This window comes from Pyrgilauda ruficollis, unplaced genomic scaffold (genome assembly GCF_017590135.1).
Source record: "Pyrgilauda ruficollis isolate IOZ18807 unplaced genomic scaffold, ASM1759013v1 scaffold2, whole genome shotgun sequence".
Classification (NCBI taxonomy): domain Eukaryota; kingdom Metazoa; phylum Chordata; class Aves; order Passeriformes; family Passeridae; genus Pyrgilauda; species Pyrgilauda ruficollis.
This window is the reverse complement of record NW_024519206.1, coordinates 25,160,949-25,180,997: the sequence shown is the minus strand read 5'-3', so window position 1 is coordinate 25,180,997 and position 20,049 is coordinate 25,160,949. Positions and strand designations below refer to the sequence as shown.

General features: G+C 35.1%; 1 protein-coding gene across 1 annotated transcript in view; it reads left to right on the top strand.

The window, feature by feature from the left end:
- Positions 1-20,049, top strand: part of DPY19L1 (dpy-19 like C-mannosyltransferase 1) — a 45,201-nt gene that overhangs the window by 8,417 nt on the left and 16,735 nt on the right. The window contains exons 6-13 of the mRNA XM_041466611.1: positions 4,425-4,545; positions 6,092-6,185; positions 8,388-8,445; positions 11,945-12,036; positions 13,486-13,585; positions 14,927-15,004; positions 16,548-16,634; positions 18,094-18,153. Of these exons, the coding sequence (XP_041322545.1) occupies positions 4,425-4,545; positions 6,092-6,185; positions 8,388-8,445; positions 11,945-12,036; positions 13,486-13,585; positions 14,927-15,004; positions 16,548-16,634; positions 18,094-18,153 (690 nt within the window). The remainder of the gene's footprint in view (positions 1-4,424; positions 4,546-6,091; positions 6,186-8,387; positions 8,446-11,944; positions 12,037-13,485; positions 13,586-14,926; positions 15,005-16,547; positions 16,635-18,093; positions 18,154-20,049) is intronic.

The following is a 20,049-nucleotide window of genomic DNA, read 5'->3' as shown; positions in this document are numbered from 1 at the left end:
AGGAAATTTGTCTGTGGAGGACTGACTGCTGTTGATTTGTGCATACTTACTGTTCGACTTGTTACCTGGTTAGATCACATTCCTACTCTGCTTTTTTTATCAGTAAAAAGAACATGTGTTTAAAGTACAGAAATGTTGAGGTTTCTGTCTCTTAAGGTTTTGCCAGTGTGTCTCAAACATTTTGTAAAGGGAAGATTCCTTTGGTTAATGTACATTTCTGAATATTATGTGTCAGCAGCAGTTTATTTTTATGAGAACCAACTAATAATGGCTGTGATTGTTGGGTACTAGCGTTTATACTCATTCTTCTGCTGTGTTGGAGCAGAGCTGCTGTCAGGAACTGTATGTGTAAGAGTTCTTGGTGTGCATGTATTTGTACAAGTTGCACGTAGTGGTTTCATTTGCTTCTTAAGTCCTTGCTCGGGAAGAACTAAATGCTATGTAGATGAGCCCTTTTTGTTGCCCTCTCGCTTGTTTAGGGTTTGCTTGGAATTTTTTCCTAATTCCAGATGGATTGCAATTCAGTTATAGAAATGCCCTACTGTGGACATCATTTGAATACTAAAGAGTTATTTCCTTTAGCTGAAAAAAAATTATTGACTTCAGCTATAGTCTCACTTTCAAAAATCAAAGGATTATTGGTCAAATGAACTTGTTCTTAAAGACTCATCAGTATCATCCTGAAAGATGACTAAATAAATTAGATGATGAAATCAGATGTAGTGGCTGACATTCTATAAGAACACTTGCTTGATTACAGTGCAAAATGTGTATGTTTGTCTGTTCATTCAGATTTCTAGGATTATACTGGCTTTATACTCTATACTATACTGGTAGGAATTGGTGATGAGGTATGAATTCATTCATCTTTTCTGTGCCTGTGTGGGCATGCAAAGCAGACAAATAGTCTTCTCTATTCCTTTCAGTCATTTACTGCTTAATGTCTAGACTTCCTGTAAATACTGCTTTGGGGGTTTTTTTAAGTGTGTTTCTTGAGTACTCCTGTTTTCACGTAGCTGTATTTATAAAACTGTCAGTAGGTGCAACTTGACATTTGAAATACGTTGTCCGAATTTACAGAATTTTCTTATGATTACAATGGGTCTGGGTGGTGAGAAGATGCTTGTGGATTTATTTGTTGGCAGTAAAATTTTTCCTTCAGATGCACAGTATCCAGTCATGCTCCCTGAAAGTGTTTCTTTTCCTGTTTGATATTTTGGGATCTTTCCAGCTCTTTCAGTCCATTAGTAGCAATAAGGCTGAATTCTAAAAATGTTTGTTTGTTTAATGGATATTAAAATTAAATTTATCAAAACCAATTTGTAAATCCCATTGCTAAATAGGATGTTAAATTAATTAAGAAAAGTAAAGCAATTCACTTACATGTACAGCCAGTACTAGCCTTAAAAACTTCCAAAAAAAGGAAAAAAAGTAAAATGAGTGTGTAGCAATCAATAATAATTTATGTAAATTATACATATAAGCAGTAAAAATACTATCAAAAGCTACAAGGTTGTTCTTTTAGCTGTACAAGATTAAAATCCAAATAAAGTTGATCTTTCAAGTATTTGCTCCATGGTCAGGTTGTTCTAGTAATTGTAGTGTTTTCATTTCAGATGAAAAATGGTGGAGAGATAATGTGTTAGTTTCTGTGGTGGAGAGATAATGTGCTAAGTTTGCTCTCTGGATGTTCATTGTTATGGAACAGTTGATATTTCTGTGTGTGGTCGTGATAATGAAGATGTGAGTTGAAATGAAGAGTGTGTTACAAAGATCCATGTAGTTGGCTTTAAAGCGCACACTCAAAGGCAATTAGTGAAAGGGCTTGACTTTTCTACATGTGCTTTTGCAGCAAAGGGCTGGCCTTGTCCACAGAGCGCTCCTGGGTCTGAAAGCTAGGCTTTTGTTTTCCAGGTTGTGCATTTACTGCCTTATCTGATACAGAACAGTAGAAATTCCAGAAACATCACTGTGCTCCAACTGACCTAGCAATTTTGTGCTGCTTACTGATTTGTTTCCATTTTTATGCCCATGTTAACTGTTTCATGTAAAGTAGCTTTTGGCAAAAAATAGTTTTTTTTCCTTGAAGTACCTAGCCTGATACCTTTTTAGGTATACTTTTTAGGGAGTATTCATGTGTTAAACCTGCAGCAGACAGAGGCACTTATGGCATAAACAGGTTAAATTTTTAAGTTGATAAATTAGTCACTGGATTTTTTTTTTGGTGCAACATTAATTTGGCAAGAAGGCTTTATATGCTTTGCTAATGTCAGCTTCAGGGCTGGTGATGCAAATATGCCATTCAGATGTCCTTAACAAAGCACATTCAGGAGATAAGAAGAAAGACACTGATTTGGTTCTCCAGGCCTATTGATGACTGTCTGGAGATGGGGCAGTGTCTGGTTCATGTATGCATATGTGCACTACCAGGAGCACCAGGGCACAGATATTCAGAAAGCTTCCAGGAATTCAGGATACTGTACTTTGTAAGGCACAATGTTGAGGCACGGAGTCTTGGTCTAGGAAGATGTAGTTATATTTCAAATATACAGGATTTACATTGTGAGGGTATGAAGGCCACAGATGAGGTGAGCCATGATGATTGGAGCCTTGGTATTAAAAATTAATGAATTTTACAATCCCAGAACAGTTGAGGTTGGCAGGGCTGTCTGAAGGTCTTCTAGTCTCAACACTGCTCAAACCAGGGTGAAGTAGAGCGGGTTGCTCAGGGTCATCTTCAGTTTCAATTTGAATATACTCCACCTCTCTGCAGATTGTTCTAGTGTTTGATCACTCCCAAATTAAAAAAGTTTTTTTTCCCCTATGTATAAGTGGAATTTCCTGTATTTGAATTTGTGCTCATTGTCTCATCTCTTGTCAACCAAAAAGAGTCTGTCTCAGTCATCTTTATTCTATGTCCTTCTTGTCTTGGGCAGCCCACAACTGAGCTCAGCACCGCAAATAGAGTATTAGCAATGCTGAGTAGAGGGGAAGAGTTGCCTTTCTTGTCCTGGTGACATACAGCTGATGATATATTTGTCTTTTTTGCATCAAGGGCTTGTTGCTGGCTCAAGTATAAACTGTCCGCCAAGACTCACAGGCCTTTTTCTGCAAAACTGCTTTTGTGGTGGTCAGCTTCCTACTCTACTGGTGCATGGTGGTGTTCATTCCCAGTGCAGGACTTTGTATTTCCCTCTTGGGAAGATTCCTGTTGGCCCATTTCTCCTGCCTTTTGATGTCCCTCTGAATGGCAGCACAAGGATCAGTCACTCCTTCCAGTGTTTATCCTGCAGATTTGCTGAGGATGTTCCCTTGTGCCATCATCTAGTCTTAAGATGTAGAACAGATTGGCACCAGATTAAAAAAATACCCACGGTTGTGTCCTTATCTATCAAGACAGTCATCTCAGAAGGTTATAAAGCTGGACAGGAGTGATTTCACCTTTGTAAATCTGTGCTGATTGCTTCAAATCACTTTTTTGTCCTTTGTATATTTGGAAGTGGTTTCCAGGAGGATTTACTCCATCACATTCTCACACACATTGTCTGTTTTTCATTCTTGCCCTTCTTGAAGATGGAAGTGACATAAAGAGTTTTATTAATTGTATGGGGAACGAGAAGAGAGAATCATCTTTCTTATATATGTTCTCTGTGACACAGGGCAGAGGCAGCTAATACTGCAGTGGTGAAACATATTGTCAGTCTGGGAACCCCTGGGTTATAACTTTCAAAGCAGCTCAACTGGAATGGCCACATTACTCATTTATGAACTCTATAAAGTCAGTTATATCCTGACAGAATAGCTTGGTAATGTTATTAACTAATGATTTTGCTGTGAGATGAGTTCTCAGTTTTGCTGTGTGTAAAGTACTGATGTTTTCTATGTCAGGTGTTGAGATTCAGGTGAGTTGTTGTTATAAGAACATTACAGCATTTTCATGGAAAAGGGAAATGCTCTCTTACATTGCATCTGCAAGCCCTTTGTAGTGCATGCTTAAAATTAACCTATCAAAATTCAACAGACTAAAAATTCTAAAGATTTGGTCCACTAATATTCTTGTGAGGTGGAAAAAATTAATTGGCTTGAATGGGTTCAGTTTGGTCAACTGTCTTGTCAACAACTTTTGTGATTTTAATATCTGATAAACAAAAATACTCAAATCAGGAGCCTTCCAGACAATGCAATACATAGAGATTTTTTTTTCTGAATATTGCAGCTTGATACATGAAATTATTTCTTTTATAAGGCATCTGAGTATCAATAGGCATAATTTTGGTCTGTTAATGAAGTCTGTTAGATGCCTCTAGGAAATTGTGGTCAAAAGTGCTGAGATAAATCCTGAGCTTGAAAATGAGCCTGGAAGAGGGCCAGTTGTCATGAGAGGTTACTGTGGGCAGAAACTTCTAATCCTGTTTTCCCTCTAGGTGGTCCTTGCCAGCTGGTACCGCATATATACCACCATTATGGATTTCCTTGGTGTGCCAACAAAGACATGTTGGACTGTAAACAGAGGAAAAGGGCTTAGTCCTGTTGAAAGCTGTGAAGGTAAATTCTGGTTTATCATGGCTTCTCCTTGGAAGCATGCACTTGTGGCTTTACGTATTTCAGAAATATTAAATATCCCTGTGTTACCAAGGGTGAAAAATACGGGTTTTGCTTATTAGATAACTCCTCCTGCCTAGATTGAATTCCTGTCCTGGACTTCAAAACTTCACAGTTATGGTCTGAGACTTCATAATGTTGGATTGTTACAAAGAATAAGATGTCCTAAATGTAATTGGAGGCCTACTGTACATGTATTAATTTTTGTAATTTCTGAAGGATCCCAAATACATTCCAACTTCTTGCATTTCAAAATTTCCTCCCTCAGTTTTGGAGATTTTTTTAGAGAAATCTTACCTAGTGATGCTGCTGAGAAGAATCCTCTTCCTCTCATGAGTTGGTATTCAGCATGAGAATTTCAATCTTAAACCTTGATTTGACACCAAAGCAAGAATACTGCCACTTTTTTTTTTCCCCCGTGTTTGAAATATTGGCTTGTCAAGTACGTATTAAACAATAAAAGTAGCTTACCAAGAAGTGCTTTCGAGGTGTTCTACAGTCAGTTCAAGCTGAATAATAGATGGTAGTTTGTGAAGTTGTTTCATTTTATCATTTAGAATGCCTTTGTGTGATGACAGGGTAGTATTTTTCCTTTGCACAAAGGCAGTAAGAACTTCAGAGCTTGAATGGTTCACTTTCTCTAATTTTGTAAGAAGCAATAAACAGTGTACAACCTTTCATTCCTGTTTTTCATGAAAACAAAACCAACAGAAGCACCAGCTATTGAGACTGCTGTGTTTCGTGAGCATATCATCATCTTACTTTAGAAAACTGTCTTGCTGTGTTTTCAGCAGTGGGGAATAATCAGTTCTGCATATGAAACTGAAGTTTTGCTGCCATTCACTTTAATGAATAAGGCTTTTTATGCTGTATTGCTGAAATGATTAGAGCCAGGAGGGTTTAAAGAAATAGTGGGAAAGAGAGTAGCGGCAGAAGAGTGAGCGCAGAAGTGTCTGTTAATGAATAAATTGAAAGACTTGCATTACTGGAAAATATCTTGGCTTACAATGAAACAAAGAAAGCAAAGAGCATTGTGTGTGATATGTTTAAAGATGGATTTACTCCTGCAAGAGATGGGAAGTGTGAATCTAGGATTAACAAACCTGTTCTAAAAAGCTCTATGAAATAAAAATGTAGTCGAGAGAATATTCTTAGCAGTTTTTCTACCTTCTAAACCTCACAGGTTTTTCTCTGCAGTTAATGCATCACTCTTGGCTTATTCTGTCACTGACTGCCCCAAGGTTATATCTACCCCTACTCTCCTGTTTTTTTTTTAAAGCTGTGGTCTCCTGATTGAATCTTCACAATAGTCTTAATGACATCTACTATTTTTTTTAATTGTCTCTTTCTGTAGATACACTGAGATACTATACTGATAGTTTATATATTATATAGATATATTAATATAGTATACTGATTGTATGGTGCTTTATAACCAATATCGCCTTTCTTCTGTATTTGACAACATATATTAACTGTTTTTTGTTAGGGTTGGGAGACCCTGCTTCCTTTTATGTTGCTGTGATTTTTCTGTTGAATGGATTCATGATGTCACTGTTCTTCATATATGGTACATACCTCAGGTAAGGCAGTTGAAACTGGGCTATTCAGTTGGTATTCGCTGTCAGTTTTTAGATAAAATTTGAAAAAGTGAGTGTAAAAATATTTTTATGAGATAATGATTATTTGTTTGTACAGCAGTAGTGTTTTTTTACATACACATTGTCACTAAAAATACTGAAATAGAGAAGCTTTTTGCTTAAAATAATGATGATGCTGCTGGAAAAAAAAATTGTCAAAAATTTTATTGAGGCTGTATCTCATTGATACCACCAGGTTGAGGATAAAACTAGATGTTTGTGTGTATTTTAAACAGCTTTTGACATATTTCTGCTCTTAAAATTATCACTGTAACTCATTTTAAACACAAGTTGAGTGATGGTGTACTTTTAACCATGACTGGGGTTTTCCCAGTGCTTTGTTTCAAGTCATATTTGCATGTATTTCCATTTTAGCAAACTGAGAAGGCAAAATATTTTTTGACCTAATAAATTCTTTTGGACAAATTGTATGCACTTCCCCTTTTCTATAAATTTGTGTTTTCAGTATCCTTACATTTCAGGAACTGTAATACACTTTCATACAAAAATGGATTCCACATTCAGTAGAAAAGCAGAAGTGGAAATACATTTTCTGTTTACATCTGTTTCCATGTGTTGGTTTTGCCAAAAAGTGAAAGGCAGCTGTATTTTCCTCTGAGAGATGTGATTGGTTTCCTCCCTCATTCATTTTCTGGCTTCACTGTCATGGGTTTTCCTCTTTCTCTCTTTCAAGCATGTGTTGATGGTTAAAATAAGAAATAGTCCAGGGCAGACTGTCAGTAAAAACAGGAAGTTGCCTAGTGCATGTTTTGAGGAAGTAGGTAAACTTTGACTATTGTGTCATTAACTTGTAATACTGCTCTTAAGGGAGTTATACAGAAATTCACATTTTATGTGTGAATTAAAAAATTCATTGAAAATACGCTCATTGAAAAATCAGTGAGCTCTTTATTTCTCACTACTTTCTTTAGAAAGCATAGACCTTGAGTTTTGTTTCTGTTTTGGGGTGTTTTTTGGCAAATTTTTGGTTTTTTTCTAGGGCTAACATTTTTAATGTTAAGCATGTTCTTATTGTCATTTTGCATTTTTAGTGTTGAAGGTTTTCAAATTTGTGGGATGTAAAGTTGAGTTTTATGTGCAAGAATGCACAATTCCTGGAGATTGTTTTAGCACTTGGTATCTTTAATCCTCTGTTTTGTACCCAGAACCTACTGATTCTGTTTGACTTGTATATTAGTGATGGGTGAAGGATCTTAGAGGATTTGAAGTGGGGTTTTTTTGTTGGCTTTTTTTTTTTTGTGTGGTTGATTTTTTTTGTTGTTGTTTGGTTTGGGGTTGTTTTTTTGAGAATCTTAACAGCTGGCTGCTGCTTTTGTTTAGTAGCAAAAGTGGGTATCATCTGTCATTCAGAGTAGTAGTGAACTTCTGTGCACAAAAATGTTCTTTATATCGCATAACTTGAGCAATTACAAATCTGTTCTACCAAATAGGAACCTTTTCTATTGCTCTTTTGAAATGGGAAAAATCTAAGTAATATCTTTGGGTTTACTTTTTCTGTTTATTCAATAGATGAATTTGATTGGTATGGAAATGTAAAAAATACTTAAGTCAAAGATTTAAAAAGCTTCCTCATGTTAACATTGCAGTATTTCACATAAAAATTAAATTGTATCTTGCATTGACCATATAACGAATTAATTTTTAAGTATGTTTTTTGAATGTGATTGATTTGATTACCCTAAATGAATCTTTCGATCCAGACCAGAATTTCCTGTAGGGTGAATGCAGAGCATTGATTGAGCATGCAGATTCTGAAATTTACTGTTCAAGACATTAGGGAAGAAGTACTGCATTTATATTGCCTGGTTTTTAAAAGCACCAGATGTAATGATCTAAACCAAAATTTGTGAGCAGTGGAATAACTGTTTTCCAAGTTAATAACATTAAAATTGGTGTTCTGTAAAAAAGAGTTGATGCATGAAGGACTGGTTTGCTCTGAAATGAGCACTGTCTGACTAACTAGTATTTTAATATTGTGTGTACTCCATTGCCTTCCCTTGATGTTTGAAAGCTTTTCTCCCTTCCCCTCAATAAACTTAGCTGTACACAAGTTCAGCTTCATATTTTTTAAGCAACGTTGACCATGATAAAATTCTGCTGTACCTATATTTCTTCTTTTCACAGTGGGAGTCGTCTAGGAGGCCTTGTTACTGTGTTGTGCTTCTTTTTCAATCATGGAGAGGTAGGTTTCCCTCTCTCACCACTCCTTTTGTTTTTAGTTATTATTGAAGTTTAAGCTAATTCTCATTTCACTAAATGCAGTGATGTTGCTTATTTATTTGAGATTGAATTTAAATAACTTAAATTCAATTAAAAATTAATAAGACAATGGAAAGAAAAATACACTATGACTGAAAAATACATAGCACAGTCAAATGTCCCTTTAGTGCTTAAAATAAAAAATCAGAAAGGAAATATATTGTAAATTGGTCCTGAGATTGAAACTTAGTAGCACAATGACTTCAAGTTTCACAACCTCAGAATACTCTATTTTCATGCCCATACCATGCATAACTGGGCTACATTTACCATATGAGTAAGCTTCAGAAGCTTCTTTAAATTGCTATATATTTTACTGGAAATTCATCAATACAAAGAAAATTGCCAAGAAACCTCTGAATTTCTTATATGCTATACCCAGGATACACATAATTTAGAAATAGTTTATGTATTTAAAAGATTCCAGTGCTAAACTTAAATAAGCTGCATCACAGGAAAGAAGAAATAAAGGAACTGTCACTTACAACATCTCCTGGTTTTCCCAGTTAATGCTGTTCATGTCATTGTTTCATGTTTTGGAAGAAAAATCATAGCTTTCATTCTTATTCCCTTGGGCTGTTTGTTTTTGGTTTTTTTTTTCCCTTACTGCTCATTTTATGAAAGGAAACTTGTAAAGAACTTCTAAATGGAAACTAACTATCTTATAAATTAGTTTAGGGTTGAATTTATGTTTTGTTTTCTTACTTTACTGAGCTGAACTTGGTAGAGAACGCTGAGTTGTAAGAACGTGTATTGTACATAACAGAATTAGAAATGCTTCCATTCACAGTAAGCTTTGACAGTTTTCTTATAAAACAAAAATATGTGTGATAAAATAGCTATTTTATTTTCAAGTTTCATTTGAAAACTATTTTCTTTAAATATCCCCCATATATGCATGGGGAATATTTAAAGAATTTAGGCATTTAAGTTAAGTTATTTAATGTTAAAGCAACTACACCCATGGGTGTTGAAGTGCCTGGTTGAGAACCGGTTAACATTAGAGTTGCTAAACTTACTTTGTGCTCTGCGAGTGTAAATATGGCATTTTCTGTGGATTTCTGTTCTTAATGGCATCCTGAAGTGAAATGATGTTTCATCCTTTGCTTGTGAATACCAATAAGATAGGCACTGTTTTGCTAAGTCTGTGAAGGTGGTAAGTGTAACTTCAGAAACAAATGTGTTGAAAACTTACAGGTAGTGGCAGCAAAAAAACCATGTATTTCACTGTGGTACAGTGCAGTTCTTTCCACAGGTGATTGTAGTAGAGCTTCTCTCTCTGTGAATGACTTGACTTGGGGAAAAAAGCACAGATAATGTATTTTGGAGAATGGTGTGAAAGCAGATCTGCATAGTTCTGCACAGATGTAGTCTGGGCTTAGGTAGGGCTTAAGGGAGGCGACCCTGATTCAAGCTCAACTGTATGGATTTCTGGAGAAATACTTGCAGAGGTGCAGCGTTGGATCTCAGCTGGCACTTGACTTTTTGGACTGTAGCTGAATGGAATACCTCAGACTTACTTGATATTGTTGTGTATATGGCTGTGGTGGTACCCGCACAGGGGCTCTCTCCTCACGGGGTGCTCTGTTGAATGCCGTGCTGTGGATGTGCCTCTGTGTGTGTAAGAAGGGCCCAGCTCTTTGACAGGCTTGTGATTATGTGCAAATCATCTTGTGTGGGTCGAGCTAGACCAGCTGCCAAAAATTTCCTTTCCTGTTTGGGAAGGATAGGACTGAGCTACACAAGTAAGCCTGATCTGTAAGCCTTGGTATCTCAGCTCTAATGCTGTGTATAAGTGGTATGTAAAAATGCTCTCTGGCCATGAGCTAGTGACCCTAAGGCTGTATGTTTTTGTTTGTGCTGTGCTTGTGCTACTGTGTTTTAATGATTTCAAACTTAGACAAATCTGATATATTTCTACCTGCAGCAGAGTGAGTTTACAGCCTTGATAAATCATCCACAGATGATTGAGTTTAGCATTACATTCCAGATATAGAAAAGTAGCATAGCCCATGTTAGTCAATCCACTTCTAAGATAATGCTTCCTTTTAATGGTTGTGTCTGCTCATCATTTTTTCCTGTCTTATCTTCTCCAGTATCATAAGATTTGGTAAACCAAATGTTGTTGTAGTCTTGAAAAATATGCAAAATGACTACACTGATTTAGAATAATCATGATTATATTTATTGCTTATTAAAAAAAAATTAACTCATCACATCTGTGCAGTCAGCTGAGGACAGCATATTAATACATATATTTATGAAAAGTTTATTTTAATGATAATTGGTGCAGCTTTTACAAAGAGTGCTTCTAGATGTCAGGGACTGTGATTAATGTGATGGGTTTCTGTTCTTTGCTTTTATTTTACACTATTAATTTAACATACTTGGGAAATGGCAAGACAATAAGCAAGGAGCTATATAATGTTGATTTTAGTGACTTGTTTGGTAAAACAATATTTTTTAAAATGGTTTAAAGATTCTAGGAAGCAAAGGAGAAGGAACATCCTGGCAATAGTATCCTACAGTATTTTCATAGATTCATTATAGTCTATGTTTTGATAAATTACATTTTTCTCTTGTAGTTCTAAAGAACTTACTTCTGTTTTTTAATACAAATCTCTTGATAGCCAGTTTGAATTTGTTCTTTTTTTTAAGGTCAGTGCAAGCACTTTATAAAGATCTGAATATAGACATTGGAGACAACAGCTGTAGCTGAGCCATTTGCCATGAGGCCCATTATTTATTTGTCATGAACCCAATTAATTAAGAAATTAATGAAAAAAAACTATTTAGTGGACTTCAGTGTATTATGCTTTGCTTTATTAGGGTTAAAAAGTGGAATACATAAGTTATGTATAAGTAGTATAGGGTCAGTATGAACTTCATTTCATGAGTTTAGGATACTGGCCTGTTTTGCAGGGCAGCTTCAGATTTTATACTTAATGTGCTGTTACTGATAGAAATGTGAAATGTTTGTAACCTAAAGAACTCCAGCATAATGAGGAATATATTGCTTTATCCTTCAGATTATTTCCCAACACACTGTCTCTGTCTATGTGTGGCAAGTCACTGCATGAATTTGAAAATTATTTATCTAGAAGAGTTGATTATTTCAGCAAAACCAGGGACAAGTAGCTGCTGCCCTGCTTTTTTCTTGGATATTCTCTAGCTGCCACATTCCATTTTGGAAAAGCAGTGCTCTATTTTAATTACAGTGTATATTAGGCCCCAAGAGTGGAAGCCTTTTCCTTTTCCTTCCTCTTTTCTGCTTCCTGGCTTGTTTTTTGTAACATTCTAACTAAAACCTCATGTAGCTTGGTTTTTGCTTTATTGCAGTATCTGTAGTAATTCATTTTGAAATGTGAATGCATGGTTTTATGGAAATATATGTTACCATCTAACCCAGTTCTTATTTTCAGTGCACTCGTGTCATGTGGACTCCACCTCTTCGCGAAAGTTTCTCGTACCCATTCCTTGTGATGCAGATGTTGCTTTTGACCTATATTCTCAGGTACCTCTCAGTTTATGCTGGGTCTTTACAATGCTTTAAAAAAACGGAATGTCACAGGACATTTATTTAATTGCCTTTATTTAAATATTTATTTAAATGCCTCCATGTGCTGTAACAATGGTATCATTAACAGAGAAACTTTCCTGTGGCTGTTACATTACAGACGCTGCACCAGTAGAACTGCAGTCATATTACTCACTAATTAAAAGGAAAAACTTTGCAACTTGAAGACATGATTAATATAAAAATCAGAATTACTGTGTTGGCAAATACGTGTCTAAAGTAAAAATCAGAATTTTTGGTTGATGTCCCTTCCTTCCCATGAGAAACAAGCTGATACTTCATCAATTGGTTTTGTCCCTCTTGGAGAGTGGTATGTTGGCTGCACGTAGAGTAAGCCTATGCTTTGCAACAAAGGATGCTATAGGCACCCATAAGTTAGTATGTTCTTGCAGTTTTCTATGACTAATTAACTAGTCTCATTAACTAGTTCAATGATTTAGAGCAGTCTAATTACATTAATGCAGGGATGCTCTTGAGTTCATTAGCCCCGCTTTTCCGTGATTATTTCTGGCTTGCAACATGATTATGTTACTGTCTTGCCTCTGTTTTAGAAAATAAGCATGACCATTCATACTTAAGGGCTTCTCCACCAACTCCATTGCATCAGATTTACAATGTATTTATGATTTAGTTGAACTTAGTACTTAAAACCACCAATTTTCCTTTATTAGGTCATACTGATTTGTAGTTATTGATGTTTAAAGCAAAAGTATTTAATGCTTGTCACTAATTCGTGTTTTTTATATGAGGAAAAGATATGTGCTCTCTAGAATTTTTTGAGATTTGAAACATGACATGTTTCAGAATTGAACTTGAATCAACACAGGATTAAATATTTTAAATAGCATTTATTTCCAGATATGGAGAATGGACTGGGGTTTCAATTACAGATGAGTTTCATGTACTTGTCATTGTCTCCTTCCCTGAAACATCTCTCAGGATTGCTAGCAGAAAGTAAATTTGGAAGAAATGTGAGAGAGGGGAGTTAAATCACTTTCAAATGCAGGCCATTCTGAAACAGTTGTGGTTTCAGCTGAAGTGGAAATGGTTGGGACCTGACTGTAGAGTTGTCACAAGAAGGTGAAGCACTTGCAAATTACATGCTTTGGCCTGCTCTACTGCATACTGCCAGGAGAAGACTTGTTTGGTAATCAGTGACTCATCAAACAGTTAAGGAACATTAAACATCAGAGCTGTTGTCATGGAAACTCAAGGGAAAAAAGATATTAAATTTACTTGAGCAGTGTTATTTGTAGTTGATCAATATTGCTAGTTGTCTTCCAAGGTAACTGTGTTTTTATTGCATTTTCTATTGTACTTTTCAATTATATGCAAACACCTGTGTAATTGTACTTACTGATGCCTATTCTGTCTCTTTTTCCCAAGGATTCCGAGTATTAATACAGGAAGCTTGATTGCACTGTGTGTTTCTAATATCTTTTTCATGCTTCCCTGGCAGTTTGCTCAGTTTGTTCTTCTAACTCAGGTAAGCCCATATTTACCTCTAAATAGCCTCTTTGTCTAACCTGGACAAATTGACTGCTTGTATAGACAGCCATTGAATTCACAACTATACCAGCACTTTCCTTTTAGCCAGATTTCATTCTTGCTGTCAGGAAAGATTCTCACCATTTACCACATCAGTCTTGCTAGTGTTGAGTTTAAAAGTTGACTGTTTACGCCACTTATCATTCTGTCTCCAGGACTAAAAATATTTACTTTTCCCACATAAACAGCCTCTAGCCTGAGATCAGTACATTAGAACAAGAAAAAAAAAAAATTGTCTTTTGAAGCACAAAAAATTTAGAAAAGGCATTGATCAGGCTGTTAAAATTTTTAAATGTACCAGTGTTTGCATGGCATGTAATATCTGGCATGATTTTGCATGATTTTCTATATAATTTTGATGAGTCTGTGAGTAGTGCTGTAGTCTGAGATTTTGGATAGTTGAGGTAACTGTAGTTAGCACTGAAATCTAGGGAATGCTGATTGGAGCTGTAGGATACTGTCACACAGCAACTTTCTTCGTGTTTGAGTTGGTTGAAATGCAGCCTGTTGACTGAAATTCATCTGTGTCTCCAGACCTTTTCACTTGTCTGCCTTACTGGAAGCAGATTGAGTTGGTAGCTTTAAACAATCAAGCTGTGGTATGCAAGGTTTCTAAATGCATAAGAGGAAATAATAAATTCTGTACAATATTGACAAAAACTCATCAGTATAACCTGTTCAAGAAGCTGAGCCTGAAATTTGCAAATTCAAGGTCACTTCATAATTTCATTAATTTCCCATATGACTTTTAAGAGGCTGTCTAATCCATAAGTCAACAAGCCTTATTTTCCTCAGCAGCAAATTGTGGATGTTTCCATACTTTGCTGAAAACTTAAAATTAATGAGTAATTCTTTTGTGGTTTTGACTGATATATTTTGGGTTTTTTGGTTTTGGTTCATTTGTTTGTTGGGTTTTCTATTTTTGTTTGGTTTGGTTTATTTGGTTTGGGTTTTTGTTGTTTGGTTTGGGTTCTTTTGTGTTTGGGTTTTTTTTTTTAATTTTGTTTTAAATTTAAAGGTGAAAGGTAATGTGTTAGTGCTGTGTTTTGGTAACTTGGATTTTTATGAAATTGAATACTTATTTCTTAAGTATTCAGCTGTATTTGATAATGCTTATTTAGACCACAACAGGATTTTTGAAAGAGATAATTATGAAACACCTGAGTACTTAGCAAAAAGTAGCAATAAAAGTTAATGATTGTTTGAATAATCTTTTCTTTTGCATGAAGGAGTTCACCAGTGCAAATTGTTTTAACTTCCCTTTCACTTTTGATTTTAGATAGCTTCATTATTTGCGGTGTGTATTATGGGTTATATTGACTCCAGCAAATTACAGAAGATACTATCTGCTCATATGGTAATGCTTTTTTAAATAAACCTTAAGTCTCCTCAAACGGGTGAAAGCATGAAAAGAGACCATTTGTCTGAAGTGCTTTCCTTAGTTGCACAAAGGTTGAAAACATGCAGTGATAAGGGAGGGAGGGGTCTGGATTGGAACTAAAATTGGGTTTTGAAAACTGCTGTAGTCTTGACCATGCAAAGATCTTGTGGTTTAACTCTTTGGGGAGATACTTAGAAAGGAGGATAAGAAAATAAACTGTTAAGTTGAAAATCGATTTTTTTACAAAACGGTGTGAAAAAGTCAAGAAAGAAGGGAAAGATAAGTAAAAGGTGTGTAAGTTGCTGCATAATACCTGATTTTAATTTTTAAAGTTGAGATAATGATCAAATTTTGCTTTTTGAAGTGGGATTACAGTTTTAAATACAGAGGAAGATGTAGACAAGTTTTTTTAAGAGATGTGATGGTGTTTAAAATTATTTTTTCTTGCTAAAATTGTGCCATGCTAACTCAGTGGGTGAAAAGAGAGTATTTCCCCAGAAAAGAAACTAAATTATATTTCACATGTTTTAAAACATTTTTTGAAATACTGTAAATGATAAACTAAAGGCAATGTTAAGTTCTACGTGATTCATTTCTCATGTAAAGCAGATTTGTTTGGTAGCTTTTTGACAGAAGCAGGATGACATGCTTAAGCTTTCTGGCTTATGTCAATAGCTATATCATAATTTAGGTGCTGAAATGCCATAAATAGCCTATTTTCAGATAGATAAACAGTCATGTTATGTTACAGAGACGGCTGATTGAGTCTGGGTAAACTGCCAGTCTGTTTCCTGGTGTTTTCAATTTTTGCCTCCCTCCTACCCTCCTCCTTCTGTGGAAAATAAAAGTCTTAACTATGTGAAGAGGGGAGTAGAAAAGTCTGCAAATTACTGTGTTATTTTTCGTTATTCCTGTGCATAAAAGAAGACAGAGCTTGCTTATAGATTTTTGCCCTCTAAGTTGGAAAATGTAATTCAGATTGCTTTCTGTTAAAAAAAAGAGCACAGTAGATCAGGATGGTGGATAAAAGTTGTATTTCAGCCTTGAATTAGGTGCATATGATCAAACAGAGTTCTCCTTCCTTGACTATGATGATGATGGTGTTTTAAATTAATGTTTGTCAGTTAAGAAGAAAGAAGGCCTCAAATATTCTATTCATTTTTATGTTTTTCCAGAATTCTAAAAGGTAACAAACAGCATGTAGAGAACTCATACAGTAATTTAGAAAAAAATAAATATTTTAGAAATAGCTTCAGAAATTTATCTGTTGTATTGCATAAATTTATCCTATGACCGGGATTTGTTCTTTTACATACTTTTAGTAAATAAATTAAAACAATTATCTGCACTTGGCTACCTGCTGCCATCAGGTCCTTACAATCAATGTTTTCAGAACAAATCTGCAAGTGTACCAGGATTGCACTTTGCTGTAAAGTAGGTGTTTTTAAATTTAAAGACACAGTAGGTAATCCTTACCTTTTCTATTTTAAATTGAAAAATTTTTATTTTCTTCTTTCAGGTGTCTCTTCTAGTGTGTTTTATTCTGATGTTTGGTAATTCAATGTTACTGACATCATATTATGCTGCATCTTTAGTAGTTATCTCGGTAAGTTGCTTAAGAAGAATCATGTGCTGTGCTGAGACTGCAGTGCTGTACTGTTATATATGTATTGATGTAAAATGTGCAGCTGCTGCACTACCAGACAGATGAGGAAACTTTCACATGAGAGACAGGATTAGACCCATAAAGATACCTGGTGAAAAGGTAAATACTAATTCAAGAAATCATGAATTTATACCAAAACCTCTTTGTAAGAGAAACTCAGTTAAGACTCAGTTATTCTACTTTTATACTTCTCTTCTTTTTATAAAAATATAAAATTTACCATGTGTGTAATTTTGACCAGAGTGACTGTAAAACAAGAAGCATGAGCAAGGAGGAGATTAATTTAAATGCTTCTTAGTGATAGCAAATCCTCTAGAGCAGAATAAATGACTAAGCCATATATAACAGTGGTTTAAGACTGTTTGAAACTGCTGCATCATACCACTATGATGTTAGAGAAATTACTCACTGAAGATTCATCATCTCACTATTCATTATCTTAATTTTTCTTTAAATAGGAAAAAAACCCGCAATCTCTTTCAGTTTTGTATAGTTTCTCATAAAGGATTTTATGTACATAAGAAATAGGAAAGTGTTGTGAGCAGATCCTATTTAGCTTGCTGCAAATCATCTTAATTTCTGATTCTTTTTGTCTGTTTATATTTTGTCAATCAGCAAGAGTGTGGCAATTTCTCACTTATGCTAGTAGTATGCCTTGGCTGCACATTTGCTGTAGTATAGTTTGCTTGTTATGAATCTATTCTAGTTTCTTGTAGCAGCTTTTGTAATGATATATTAAGTACAGTTGAGTTGAGTTCTCAGCCTGTTGAGTTCCTTACGCGTTTTCTGCTTTGGTAGAAGTATTTGTTGGTTGTGTGTTATTTGGATGCTTATATTGGCCTCAGTCTCACATATGGACTGGATTTCTGGAAGCTTTTAATTACATTGTTCATCAAATTAGCCTAAAATGGGTCTTCCTTGTGTCATAAAATGAACATATTGTGAAAAGGAACGGAGTGACTCCTACCACCCTCCATGTTCTGTTGACGTACTTGAAAATTATTTGTATTGTGCTGCCAGTAATTTATTTCTTGCTTCAGGGTCTTGTCATTCACAGAGAATGAGACAGAGCTCAGTTTCCCATTGGTTTTGACTTAAAGAAGCTTAGAACGGAATAATACAGAATCTCCTTGCTTGTTCAGGAGAAAAGTAGCCTTCCATAATTGTACTCGAACTGCAGTAAGAGTTTTTATGTTGGCAAGTTTTGCCAGTGCATGGTGAAATCATACTGTATATATTTGTATCTCAGGTTGTATATAATTATGGAAGATTTTTTAATACTTGAATATATGATGTGATAGGCTTACCAAAAGGAAAAACCTCTCATTCAGGTTACTAGAATAGCTTGTTGTCACTATGTCACCTGAGAATGTGCATTAATTTTATTTTTTTTTATTAGGGAATTCTTGAATGGAGTCCAAAAGTCTTGAAAAGGCGCAAAAGAGAAGTCTATGTATGGGTAAGGAATTTCATATATCTTAAATTTCAGAGAAAAACTATTACTTTTTTTTGTTTGTTTTTGTCAAATACAGAAACAACTTCTGGTTTCGTTTCTAATAATTGAAAATCAAGGAATATAGCTGCACTACTTTCTTTAATAAATTGTCAATGTTCCCAGCAATTAGTGTTAAATTCCTGAAGAAATAAGGAGAGCATAAACACACATTTATATCAGAAAGCTGAAATAGCCTTTAAATGGCAACACATTTAATTTCACATTGACAACTTTACATGTTTACAAAACCTAAGATCTGTGTGGAAATCCTTTTGAGTAAAGGTCAATTTAGAAAAGGCAAGTAAAAGGCTAACAGTGCTTGCAGAAATGGAGATTAAGGTACTGCATTAGATATTCACTAAAATGTGGATATCTATGTAATTTTTTAAGAATAGTTTTATGACAACAGCAAACATCTTAAAATTACATAGGGAAGCAAGTTAGAGTAAAACACTGTAGAGTGTGTGGGTGAGGTTTTGGAGGGTAGTAGAAGTTGTGTCCAAACAGGGAGAACACTCCCAAAACTATTATGAATAAAATGTAACACTGTAGAAAACATGAGAATTGACTTGCTGCTTAAGACATAATGTTAACATGTAAAAATACCTGAAATGAGAGCCTACCAAGACTATGCCTGACTTAAGACAGGCATTCTTATTAAATGAAGGGTAAGCTGTTAGCAAAAGTGGATGACATTCATGCAGTTATTATAAAGGAATTAGAATTGGAAGGAATTAAAATATTTACAGGAAACTGCAGTACATGTCTACATGCCTGGCTGTAGTACCAGGGAAAATCAGAGTGTAGACAAATTTCATATCAGTTTTCTGAAAAGGAGATCCAAGGCACTTGGGGAACAGCAAACTAATAAATCTGGGTTTTGTAAAAGAATAAAAACTTGTATAATGAGGAAGGTGTTAAGCTGTATGTACGTGCAGCATAATGAGAGACATCCAATGCAGCCTTTGACAGAGGAAGTCATGCCTTGCAAAAGTGTTTGACTCCTCTGAAGGATGTAGATAAGTATGTGTGGGTGAATGTAACATACATAAATTTCAGGAACTTTTTGGAGAAGCTGTCTAACTGAAACTATAAAAGTAACTAAACTCCATGAGATACGGTATGAATGTTAGAAGGTCAGAAACAAAGGGTGGGATTAAATGGTAAATCTTCAAAAGACTACCACCACCCTAAAAACATATTAAAATAATTGATCCTAAATGAGGTGCCACCATTCAGCAGAGAAATCTCAGTATTCGTACACAAAGTTCTCTGAACACACCAGTTCATTACTGAGCAGGCACCAAAAAGGAGAATACTTGATGGAAATCACAGAGAAGGACCTGTAGAGAAAGCAGAATTTCTTTTTTTTTACTTTTTTTTTAAATTCATGTGTAACATTGTAAATATTGCATGTAGTCTCAGTCAATGTGTCTTACCTAAAAAAAAAAAAAAAATTAAAAACTATAATGCCTTCCCCCAAAATCTGTTGACATTGAGTATGAAAATAATTATGAATGGAAATTTACCAAATAGCTGAGATTTTAAAATACGTTAGAATTCTACATCTTCTAAAATAAAGATAAATACAACAAAGCCAGTGAAGAAAAGTGGAATATAATTATAGTTTTTTTAATGCCCCTTACGGTAGCAGCAATAAGCTTATTAAGGGATAAGAAAGTTACTGTGGAAGAGAAAAACCCAGAGGCATTCAGTAAAGGATTAGGTACCTCCTAGGTATTTGGGTTTCTTAGCAGCCATTAAATGAGATGATTGAATGCAGCCCATCGTCACAGAAAAACCCTGGTTACATTAGGGCAAAGATCAGGTTTTTGTTGAACTCTCTCTGAAAGCCTCTGC